Source organism: Pan troglodytes, chromosome 1 (assembly GCF_028858775.2).
Source record: "Pan troglodytes isolate AG18354 chromosome 1, NHGRI_mPanTro3-v2.0_pri, whole genome shotgun sequence".
Classification (NCBI taxonomy): domain Eukaryota; kingdom Metazoa; phylum Chordata; class Mammalia; order Primates; family Hominidae; genus Pan; species Pan troglodytes.
In genome coordinates, this window is record NC_072398.2 from 28,365,461 (window position 1) to 28,377,426 (window position 11,966).

At 48.2% G+C, this 11,966-nt stretch overlaps 1 protein-coding gene across 3 annotated transcripts in view; it reads right to left on the reverse strand.

Annotated features, from left to right (window-relative positions):
* MTARC2 (mitochondrial amidoxime reducing component 2) overlaps nucleotides 1-6,982 on the reverse strand; it is a 36,560-nt gene extending 29,578 nt beyond the window's left edge. For 2 of the 3 annotated variants that reach the window (XM_009441516.4, XM_009441517.4), the window contains exons 1-2: nucleotides 6,406-6,982; nucleotides 92-265 (exon numbers count right to left, since the gene is read on the reverse strand). In XM_009441516.4, coding sequence (XP_009439791.2) covers nucleotides 92-265; nucleotides 6,406-6,677 — 446 coding nt within the window. In that variant the 5' untranslated portion in view covers nucleotides 6,678-6,982. The remainder of the gene's footprint in view (nucleotides 1-91; nucleotides 266-6,405) is intronic. The other variant, XM_009441518.5, reaches the window with a different exon arrangement.
* Nucleotides 6,983-11,966: the final 4,984 nt, after the last annotated feature.

The window sequence follows — 11,966 nt, forward strand, 5'->3', positions numbered from 1 at the left end:
CTGTAGAAACTATAGCAAGACAGAATGCAAGGAGGAGCCTGAAGAGAAACCAAGCCTGTTGCAGTTCTGTGGATGCCCCCAAGCGGAACACCTGCAGTTGTGGAGTTTGTTTGAGGAAGGCTGCTTGCTAGGCAAAACCAGCTGGTCCATGTCTGGAGCCGTGAAGATCAGGCAGTTGTTCTCATAAATGATGGAGACAAGCACGAGGCGAGGCTCCTGCCGGGCAGTGACCATGTGTCCATCTTCCTTAATCACCAGCCAAAACCTGCAGAGAAACAAACCAGGGCACACTCAGAAAATCCTCTTCCACCTCCCAACAGCTTCCCTCCAGCTTTCTACTTCCTCAGAACTCTCCACCCACCCCGTCTTGGGACCTAACAATCATTTTCCAGACAATTATCCAGGTCTGGCCAAATGATTTGGGTCTAAAAGTTGGTGACCCCAGAAAGAGCTTATTTGGCGGAAACAGTTCTGGGAGAGTGTCTGGCTGATGTATGGCAATCTCCAGTTTCAAAAACAAGAACATGAGCCTGGCTCAGAGACTCTCCCTCACTGCTTAGGCAACCCTGCTGCTTGTCTGGGGGTTCTGCTTTGGTTAGAAGCTTCTGTAGGTCTGTTAAATATGTCTCTGTGGCCCTGGGAGAAGTAAAATAGCTTTCAGGTCCTTTTGTTGTAGAACAAGATGAGGTTGGCCAAGTGAATTTGAGTCTGAGACAAAGGTCTTGCAATGTTGCTGCCTCCAAGAGGAACCAGGCCAGCCTCTGCTCTGTTTAACTTGCCGCGGCATGCGGAGGTCCTACATCAGGAAACCTCCCAAACAGCCTTTCCTCTTCATGCACACATTCTGACATAGAGAACAAAGACACACAGAAGTCACATGTTAGATAAGAATCCCACTTATTTTCCTAGAGAGCCCACTGTACTGGACTTGGTTTTCTTACTTTGTATTTCTACGGGATGAGCTGAAGAGTGAGGGGAAGCTGGCCAGGCCCAGTTGGTTAGGCTTTTACCTACAGCCTAGCATATAGGTTGGGGCTGTACCACACAAAAGACTGTGTTGCCAAAAAGAAAAAAATCTTCCACTCCTAGGGAAAATAAATTTCAATATCACAGTTTAGTTTCATTTTGTTTTGTTTCGTTTAGTTGTTTTGTTTCATTTCGTTTGAGACAGAGTCTCACTCTGTCAGCCAGGCTGGAGTGCAGTGGTACAGTCTAGCTCACTGCAACCTCCACCTCCTTGGTTCAAGTGATTCTCTTGCCTTAGCCACCCGGGTAGTTGGGATTACAGGTGTGCACCACCACGCCCAGCTAATTTTTGTACTTTTAGTAGAGATGGGGTTTCACTATGTTGGCTGGGCTGGCCTTGAACGCATGGCCTTAAGTGACCTGCCGCCTCAGCCTCCCAAAGTACTGGGATTATAGGCATGAGCCACTGTGCCCAGCCCAATATCACTATTTTAGAAAGAAGATAGAATCTGCAGACAAGCGGGTGAGGAAAATGCAGGCACTGATAAGTAAAAATTGTCTGAAAGCCAGAGGCTCTCCAAATGTGAGGAGGATAAAAAGCACAGCCCCTTCCAGAAGCAGGGGCGGCTCCTCCCAGGGAGACATTCCAAAATATGACCAGAGCCATCAGGGAAAGCCTGAGGAGACCTCAGGAGGACATCCAATATCCCAGCACAGGGAGCTCCATCTCTGCCCTGTCCTGACCCTGACAGATAGTCTTACATCTGCAACCTCCTTATCCGTAAAGTCCTTTCCAGGTGCTGGCTAAACTGTCCCTTCCCCGCAACCACACCAGAAGACAATGGCTGGCAGCCTGTGCTCTGCTAACTGGCATTATGATGGTGTGGCAGTGTAAAGGCATTCCAGTAACTGTCTTGGCTACCCCCTTCCAAAAAGCTGGTGACACTGGGTAGCAGCAAGTCCCCAGCCCTCTGAGGAGACCACCTTTTTCTTTTCTTTTTTTTTTTTTTTCTGAGACAGAGTCTCGCTCTGTCACCCAGGCTGGAGTGCAGTGGCGCGATCTCGGCTCACTGCAAGCTCCGCCTCCCGGGTTCACACCATTTTCCTGCCTCAGCCTCCCATGTAGCTGGGACTACAGGCGCCCGCCACCATGCCCGGCTAATTTTTTGTATTTTTTTTTTTTTTTTTTTAGTAGAGACAGGGTTTCACCGTGTTAGCCAGGATGGTCTCGATCTCCTGATCTCGTGATCTGCCCACCTCGGCCTCCCAAAGTGCTGGGATTACAGGCGTGAGCCACTGTGCCCAGCCCACCATTTCCTAAGTGTATATATGCATATGTGTATTATTTATTCATTTACATATATTTATACTTAATTAATTTCAAGAGAGAGGGAGACAGGGTCTCACTCTATCACCCAGGCTCTGGAGTGCAGTGGCATGATCTTAGCTCATGGCAGCCTTGAACTGCTGGGCTCAAGTGATCCTCCTGCCTTAGTCCCCTGAGTAGCTGGGACTACAGGCACACACCACCACGCCCAACTGATCTTTTTATTTTTTGTAGAGATGGGGTCCCACTGTGGTCTGGACCTCCTGGCTGGTCTGGAACTCCTGGCTCAATTAATCCTCCCTCCTTGGCCTCCCAAAGTGCTGCGATTACAGATGTGAGCCATCCTGCCTGGTCAAAGATGCCTTTAGATCCCACAGTTCTCTGGCTCACTCATCCTGGGGCTGGGTTCTGTAAATCAGAGGATGTCTGCCCAGAGAATGGGGCTACAGTGAAATAGGCAGGCATCCACTGACTTAGATGCCTCACAGGGCTGGGCCCGATTCCCTATTTCCAGCCTTGTCCCTTGGTGCACAGTTCTTTGGTTAACCTCACTAAAGCCTTCACCCTTAACTTCCAACGTGCCCCTTCCCCAGACAAGACTCCCTTTGAGAGCTGCACACAACCAGAGCCATGTCCAAACAGGAGTGGCAAACCTGTTTGCAAATTATTTCTGACATTATTTCTCCATGGGCTGAATCTTCTCATCTCCTATTCATCCCTTACTAATGTCACCCTTCACCGTGGCTCACAGCCTGGCCTGTGGCTCCAGACTGTTGTATAATAATACAGGCGTTAACTGCTGAGGTTAACAGTGGGAAGTTGTCACTAGAGGTTTCCCACTCATCACTGTCACTGAAAAACTGGCAACTTACAGGGAGTCCAATTTTGGAACAGGACAAAGACAGCAATCACAGGTTAAAAGGTTACCATTTGTAACACACCCCAACCATCTCATTTCCCTGTCAACCTGGGCAATATTATTTTTCACCTCTTGTGCACAAAATGATGCCCAGTGAATGAATAACTAGTTCTATTCTGCCAGATCTGAAAGAAGAGATAAGTCTGGAGCATAGATTTCATCATAACCAAATTACCCCAACCTAGTCTGCAACACTAAAAGCCAGCACCTTGAATTTACGGGTAAAACATGAGTATGTGGTAGAGGGATCAGTGTAGAAGCCTGGAGCCCCGATTCCCCAAAAGAGCTACAGAGCCCTGAACAACCAACAGCAATGGGTAAGTGGAGCCCACAACAACAGAAAAAAATATCATTTCTCAATTACAAACTGGCCTGGGGAGCAGGAAGGACTGAAAAGTGAGGGAAAGCAGGAACTCTACTACTGAGTGTGGGAGGAGAAAAACAGCAGGAATTGGGCAGGGAATAACACCCTGGATAATAATAAACTTAAGGGATTCCTTTCTCCAACAGTTCATCATTTGTGCAGAAGAAATAAAGGACTGGCTTCAGTAAGGGTTTAGAGAGATAAAACTGATCAACTCACATATGGCTGCTAAGGAGAGCAGAGATTTCCAAGGTCAGGGAGGACAAGCACGCCCTCCCAGCAACTGCACCAGGCACCGAATGCCAGCATTCTGCCAGGTGGACTTTAAACACTCAATGCTTAGGGTGCTCAAGCCAAGTGTTCACAAGTATACTAAGAGCTTTGAACAAAATACCTTTAGAAATTTGAGACCCAGAGCACTTCCAGAGGAAAATCCCAGCTCCTTGGAACAGTTAGTTCCAAAGACACAGGTTCAGAATGGAATTCATTAAATGAGGCCTTTCCCTGAACTCTAGGAACATTTGTAGTAGTGTTATTAAATTGTCAGGTGGAGAAGACAGCGGCTATCAAACAGAGTTCTCTCCAGCAAGCCTGCTTTCAAATTGTGAATTATGCTTTGATAAATAAAATGTAGTTAAAATGGGGCTTTAGAGACCATGAAGTTCAACCTCATTCTTTTGCAAATGAGACAACTTTGTAGAAGTTCGCCCAAAGTCTCCTGATCCTCAGTGCAATCCTTATACTTTTATATCATGCACTGGTTTCATACAAACAGCATAAGTTCTGTACTCACACAGATCTGAGTTCGCATCCCCACAGCACACACTGGTTTTCTGGCCTTGGATGGGATACTCATTCATTCTGATACTGTTTCCTTATTTGCAAAATGGTGATAATACTATCTAGCCCACAAGATTGTTATGAGGTTTAAATATGCTAATCTATGCGACAGGATTTAGCTCAGTGTCTGCTGCATTTTAACACTGAATAACATTAATTTCATTGCCTTTCCCTCTACCCCAGGCTTCACATCACCCCACCCCATCCTAAGCGTTTATTGTTTAAAACAAGGGAAAGGTAATACAGTTGTATTTATTTTAGGATGCCAATGGGAGCAAAAAGCACAGGCAAAGGACACGTATTTTCTTTCCATGGTTGCAGTAGTCATGGCAAAGCAGTGACAAAGAGAAGTGGGAAAGAAACCGTTCTTCAGGTGATCAGAGGAAATGCAGATTAGAACTGGAAACTGTCTGTGAAACCAACCCTTCAAGCGAGGAAGGAAGTAGTGCAACCTAGCCTGCAACACTAATTTTCTCTGGACATGCATCGTGAGAATTTGGTTCTCCCAGTTTTTTGGAAGGTGTCCAGTCCCACACAGCCTGAAGTCTTTCCAGTAATAGGAAGGCTTTTCTTATCCTTCATATTTGAATAAGCTCTAAACATCCTCTTCTTCTTCATGGTCTCGGATAAAATCCTTTAATTATAGCATCAAAATCACCAGGGGGAGATTTAAACATTCTACACGAGTTGGCCCCACTCTTGGTGATTCTGCTTCCGTAGTCCTGGGATGGGAATCTCAGGAAGTTATAGTTGAAAAAGCTCTCCAGGATAAGAAATCTGGGGTAAGGGTGGGAGAATGAAAATCCTCCCATGATTCATATGGTCTGTGTACACAACACTTCTCTAAGACTCTCTGAAGTTTTCCAATACCATGGAAGTCCACATTTCTTTAAGAGGGCAGCAGTCTTCAGAAAACAGTGCATCTGTGTGTCCTGGAGTGAACACAGGGATGCAGGTGGCTCTCTGCTAGAGGAATCCTTGAATGATCAACTTGCAAACCTCCCTCCCCTCGGACACAGGGCCACAGCTAAACCATCTCGGCCAGATAAGAAGACATCTTGGCTGGGCACAGTGGCTCACACCTGTAATCCCAGCACTTTAGGAGGCCGAGGTTGGTGGATTCCCTGAGGTCAGGAGTTTGAGACCAGCCTGGTCAACACGATGAAACCCCGTTTCTACTAAAAATACAAAAATTAGCCAGGCGTGGTGGCGCACACCTGTAATCTCAGCTACTTGGGAGGCTGAGGGAGGAGAATTGCTTGAACTTGGGAGATGGAGGTTGCAGTGAGCTGAGATAGTGCCACTGCACTCCAGCCTGAGCTACGAAGTGAGATTCTGTCTCAAAAAAAAAAAAAAAAAAAAAAAGAAGAAGGCATCTTAATCCTAAGTATGAAATGTCTATGTGTCAGGCCCAAAAGTCCCAAAGTTCCAGGCTGTGAACAACTCTGCCTATGGGAGAAGGGGGGACACTATTCCCTTAATGGCAAGTATCACCTCTGCCCCAGAGTCCCCATGCCACTTGCTCATCCTTCATCAAAGTGTATCAGGCCTCCAGGGCACCCCCAGGATTGGAGAAATGTGAGGAACAAGGCCCAGCAAGGCCTAAGCCAATGTCCTTGAACAACACTTGGTTTCTTTCTTGCTGCTTTCTAGTGCCAATAGCTTTATTTTTCTACTTTGGAATACTAGGATAGAATCACAAACTTTAGAGCTAAGGAGACTTGGAGATACAGGTCAGACCCCCTCCTGTTACAGAGGAGGAATCTCTCGTCTAGGGAAGGGCAAGGGATTGCCCCTACCTACTTTACCAAAAATAAACCCGGCATGAACTTGGCCTTCCCAGATAAACGACCAACGGCCCAACAGTCAGCCCAGAAACTCAGGTGGCAAACCTCTATAGTCCTTCCCAGATAGATCGGGCCCCACCTGCACCCCCGCTCCTCATCCCAGGCAGGCTCCGCGCTGCCCCGCGCCCGCGCTCTGCTGTACCTGTCCCGCAGGTTGCCGCTGCGCAGCCCCATGGCCGTGCACTCAGCCTCGCTCACCGGCACCCCTTTGCAGGATTTCACCGGGTAGATCCAGAGCTTCGCCACGGTGCCCACCTGCTGCAGCCGCCGGCGCCGCCTGGGCCATGCGCGGCGCCAGGCGACAGTCCCCAGGGCCACGGCGGCCAGTCCTAGCGCGGCGACCCCGAGCCACCTGGGCCAGGGCCGGGCTGGGAGGCCGAGGCGGGCCAGCGCGGAGGAGCTGGAGGCGCCCATGGCAGAGCGAGGGCGGGCGCGGACCGGCGCACAGACCCGGCAGCGACCGGAGACCGGGAGGACGAGGAGGCCGTTAAGGATCCGGGCGGGCGAGAAGAGTCAAAGTTGACCCAACTACTGACCCTCTCACACTTTCACCACCGAGACGGCAGAGCAGTTCCGCGGAGAGCGGGAATGCCTTAATGCGGTGACCAAGCCTGCGCAGTAATGGAGGAGGACAGGCAGACAGCGGCCGGGGTACCCTGGGCGCCGTGGGAGCGACGCCGCCCAAAGCAAGCGAGCTAATGGGGCGGCCTCTGGGGTGGTCAGTGTCTCCTCCCTCTTCCCCGCCCCTACAACACGACAGTTACCCATGCAACATGACCTTCAGCGCCAGCACTCTGCCACCCCCTTCTCTGCTAATACTGCACGCTTAGTCGCTCGACAAGATCACCGCAGAACGTGAAGGCGGGTTGCCCAACGGAGGATTTACAAACATTTGGGAACGACTTTTTCTGGCAGGTCGCTGTGAGAACTGCAGGACTTTCTGCACACAAAGACTCAGTCTAAACCTCTGCACTCAAAGACGAGGAACTCTAGCGTGGCTTATAGGAGCATGACTCAAGGTCCCCCACCCTCCGCTGCCGCCTAACCTCGACCCCAGTAAAATGTCTTCCCGAGAAAGCTCAAGGCAGCCAGGAGAATTCCCCGTTTATTCTAGCCAACACCCGATGGTAAGGCCCCTGACCTCCCTTTTTTAGGATATTTTCTTAAAAGGGCTTACAACTGTGAATCCTTTCTCTGTTGCTTTGAGATGTATATGTATCGCCTACACCTCAGAAGTCTCTTTCTCAAGGACCTGAAAGCCATTGCTCTGAAATGCAGTCATGGGGAGGATAGGCCTCTGTCCCCCAGTCTCTGTGGGAGGATAGAATCCCAGCTTCATAACGGCCAGCTCCAGGCACAGCTGCCCGTCATTAATACTGACCACCCCTTCATGATTTTTCACTTGATCCCCTGCTAGCTTCCCGGCCCTACTCTCTCCTTCACCCTTTAAAACGCCCAGTCTGCTATGCACAAATGAGAATGATCAGCTTTTTCTCCTGCTGTAAGTAGTTACTGAGTAAAATCTGTTTTCATGCTTTAACTAATGTCTGGGTTTGTTGATCTTTAACAGCTCCATTCAAGCAAGCTATTGGGTTACCAGTGGATTTTCTCAGACAAATTAAGGTTTGAAGTCTTTCAAGTTTTTTGTTGTTGTTCTGTTTTTCAAAAGTTTGTCCCTTAAACTGTGGCACAGTTCTAGGAAAGTTTAAGGAGGCCAACCAGTGGGCCACCCCCCAAATCTGGGCTGGCCACCTCCAGAGAAAGGGGCCCGTTCTGGAGTATGGGAAGAAACTCCGGGAAGGATGGAGAACCAGAGGAGCCAGGTTCCCTTTGGCTGTTTCTTGTGAAAAGTGAACGACAAAACAAGGCCTGAATCTCTCCCCACCCAGGAAAAAACCTCAGGCCAGCAGAATTAGTCCCTCAATCCCCATACATTTACATCATGCTTGGCAGCTGCGACTTATGGATTTGTTTTTTAAGCATGGTGTGGTGAATGCGATGTGTGTACACTTGTAGCTGACCCCCTTTGCCTCTCCCAACTCCTGAGGAGGGTCAGAGCCCTCCCTGCCCACAAGCCTGCTGTCAGAGTGAGGGGCTTACAAAGCCATCGCCTCGCTATACGTGAGCTCCCAGACAGGGCAAATGTCTTATTGATTAATCATCTCTTTCTTTCACCACATAGATATTGGTCATTCACCAGGCTTTGTCCTAGATTGGCACTGGGGATTTAAAGTTTAGAAGAAGCTGCCCTTCCATCCAGTTCACTGACTCCCCAGAAGACTGACACCTCCCCTGCATGTCTAGAGGATAATGTCAGAGGAGAAGCAAGGTCAAGATGCAGAGGATGCAGAGGCAAAAGAGCAGCTGAATCTCAGGACAGTGCTGTTTTCAGAGGGCGGAGCTTTGGAGCTGAGACTTGAACATGAGGAGGGGCTTGGAGATGGGTAAAGGAGAGGATTCTGGGCAAAAGGAGCAGCACGTGCAATAGCCTGAAAAAAATGGAAGGAACAAGAGAGTGTGGCATGTTTGGGCAACCACCAGCAATCCAGCTGTATTAGGATGTACCTGTGCATGCAGCAGGTGGCGGGAGTTGAGGCAGGACAGGTGGGCAGAGGTCAGATCAACAGGCATCTTATCTCTGCTTAATGTGGAGACACCTCAGAATTCTGAACAGCAGTCAGGCATGATTAGACTTGGGTGCTAGGAAGGCCATTCTGGCTGCTCGGAGAAAGAATAACACCAAAGATGGTTAGATGAGTTGCAAATGCCCTAGTTCAGGCTGATGTAATTCCAAATCAAGGAAAAATAACAGTGGGGCTGGAGATAGACATGTGGTTAGGAGAGATGGTCAGGGGACAGAATTAACAAGAGATAGTGATGACAGAACACAGAGCCAGTGGGAGAGGAAGAGCCCACGGGGCCTCCCAGCTCTGTGGCATAAAAGTCTGGGGTGGGATGGGGGTACCATTTTCAGAGATTAAGAATTCAAGAGAAGCTGGGCGCAGTGGCTCACACCTGTAATCCCAGCACTTTGGGAGGCCGAGGTGGGCAGAACACGAGGTCAGGATATCGAGACCATCCTGGCTCACATAGTGAAACCCCGTCTCTACTAAAAATACAAAAAATTAGCCAGGCATGGTGGTGGGCATCTGTAGTCCCAGCTAGTTGGGAGGTTGAGGCAGGAGAATGGTGTGAACCCAGGAGGCGGAGCTTTCAGTGAGCCGAGATCGCGCCACTGCACTCCAGCCTGGGCGACAGAGCGAGACTCCGTCTCAAAAAAAAAAAAAAAATTCAAGAGAAGAAGATAGTCTGGGAAAAAAGATGATGAGCCTGTTGTGGACAGTGAGTGGGAGGTATCTGTGAGACATCAAAGAAGAAATAGTTACCTAGATAGATGGGTAATGACCCTTCCATGCTTCCACCTTCTCATGTGCAAAATGATGGGGATAGACATCAAGTGAGGAACTTTGCCATGGTGAGTGCTGCCAAGTCTTTGCTGTCTTCACCAGCCATTATCTATCATAGCCTGCCCTGTTTACAGCTTCACCAATGCTGGGGTTGGGGGTGCCTTCAGGGGAGCAGGGAAATTCCTTATCAGTAATGTGTACATTTGCAGCCCAGCATCTTCATTTGTAGAATTAGTGAGGGGTGATGAGAGGCTGTATTAGTCCATTCTCACACTGCTATAATGAAATACCTGAAGCTGGGTCATTTATAAAGAAAAAATGTTTAATTGGCTCATAGTTCTGCAGTCTGTACAGGAAGAATGGTGGCTTCTGCTTCTGGGAGACCTCAGGGAGCTTTTACTCATGGTGGAAGACAAAGCAGCAGTGGATGTCTTACATGGTAGGAGCAGGACCCAGAGAGACAGGGGAGGTTCCACATGCTTTTAAACAGCCAGATCTCATGAGAACTCACTCTCAGGATGACAGCACCAAGGGGAATGGTATTAAACCATGAGAAACCAGCCCCATGATCCAATCACCTCCCAGCAGGCCTTAACTCCAACATTGAGGGTTGCAATTGAACATGAGATTTGGTTGGGGACACAGATCCAAACCATATCAAAGGTTGAGGATTCATGAGTCTAATTGGCTGTTTGCATATCTTTTTTCCCTTCTGATTTGAATCAACTTATCTATTTTTTGTTAATTTATAAGATCCTTTTATAAATTAAGAAAATTACCCTTTTATCATGCCTTCCCGAGTCATAACTTTTTCCCCTAGTTTGTCATATTTTGGCAACTTCTGCTTAGGAAAAATCTTTCTAGTGAATAAGACATCATTGTCTGCCTAGAGGCATTGACATAGATAAAGAAAACTCTGTCAATTAAAATATCAACCAAGAAACCAGAGAAAAAAAGAAGCCTAAAACCCAAATATTACCTTGCTTAGCCAGGTCCTCTTCAGGAAGGTGAGTACCCAGCAGCCAATGGAAGTATTCATCAGGGCCATGTAGCAGTTTGTCTTTACTGGGGAGATGAGCACATCAGATTATCAGGCAGTGAGGATAGTCAACCTTCAACCCATATAACAAATCTCATGACGCAGGCTAGGCTAAAATATTGTAATAACCTCAACATCTCAATGCTCTAACAAAATAAAAGTTTATTTCTCACTTACATCCCAGTTTGATGCAGGCCAAACATTAATCAAAGGTCCCCTTAGGCCAGGCCCAGTGGCGCACACCTGTAATCCTAGTGCTTTGGGCGACTGAGGCAGGAGGATCACTTGAGCCCAAGAGTTCAAGACCAGCCTGGGCAACATAATGAGACCCTGTTTCTACAAAAAATTTAAAACAACAGAAAAAGAGAGAATGAGGCAGGCATGGTGGTGCATGCTTGTAATACTAGCTACTTTGGACACTGAGGCAGAAGAGCCACTTAAACTCAGGAGTATGAATGGATATTAAGCATATATGTAGTGGAAGAAGAACCATGGCTAGGAAGTCAAAATGCCCTAGTGACTATGAAAATCCAGCCACATGACCAGGGCTGAAAGCACCAGATTACAAACTCAAGCTTGATAGTCAGCACCTTCAGCTTTGAAAGGAAGATGGCATTGGATCTCTCACCTACTTTCCCTTGAACGCATAAAACCAAGTGGCAGGGACAGAGCAAGATGTCTGATTAGCAGCCTCTATAGATCATCCTCTATGCAGAGACACCAATTTAACAACTATCTATACTACAAAGTACCTTTATAAGAACCAAAAATCAGGTGAGCAATCAAAGTACCTGGTTTTAACTTCATATCACTGAAAGGGGCACTGAAGAGGGTAGGAAAGATAGTCTTGAATTGCCAGTACCACCCTCCCCAGTCTCCTGGCAGTGGCCAAGAGAGAATCTGTGCTCTTGGGGGAGGGAGAGCACAGCAATTGTGGAACTTTGCATTGGAACTCAGTGCTTTCCTATCACAGCAGTAAGCAATATGGGCAGAACTCAGCTGACACCCATGGAAGGAGCACTTAGACCAGCCCCAGCCAGAGGGGAATCACCCATCCCAGCAGTCACAACTTAAGTTTCAGCAAGCCTTGCTTCCACAGGCTAACGGGCTCTGGGGTACTAAATAAACTTGAAAGGCAGTATAAGCCACAAGGACTGCAACTTCTAAGCAAGTCCTGGTGCTGTGCTGGGCTCGGAGCCAGTGGACTCGGGGGCCATGCAACCTAGTGAGACAGTAGCCAGCGCATCTAAGGGATTT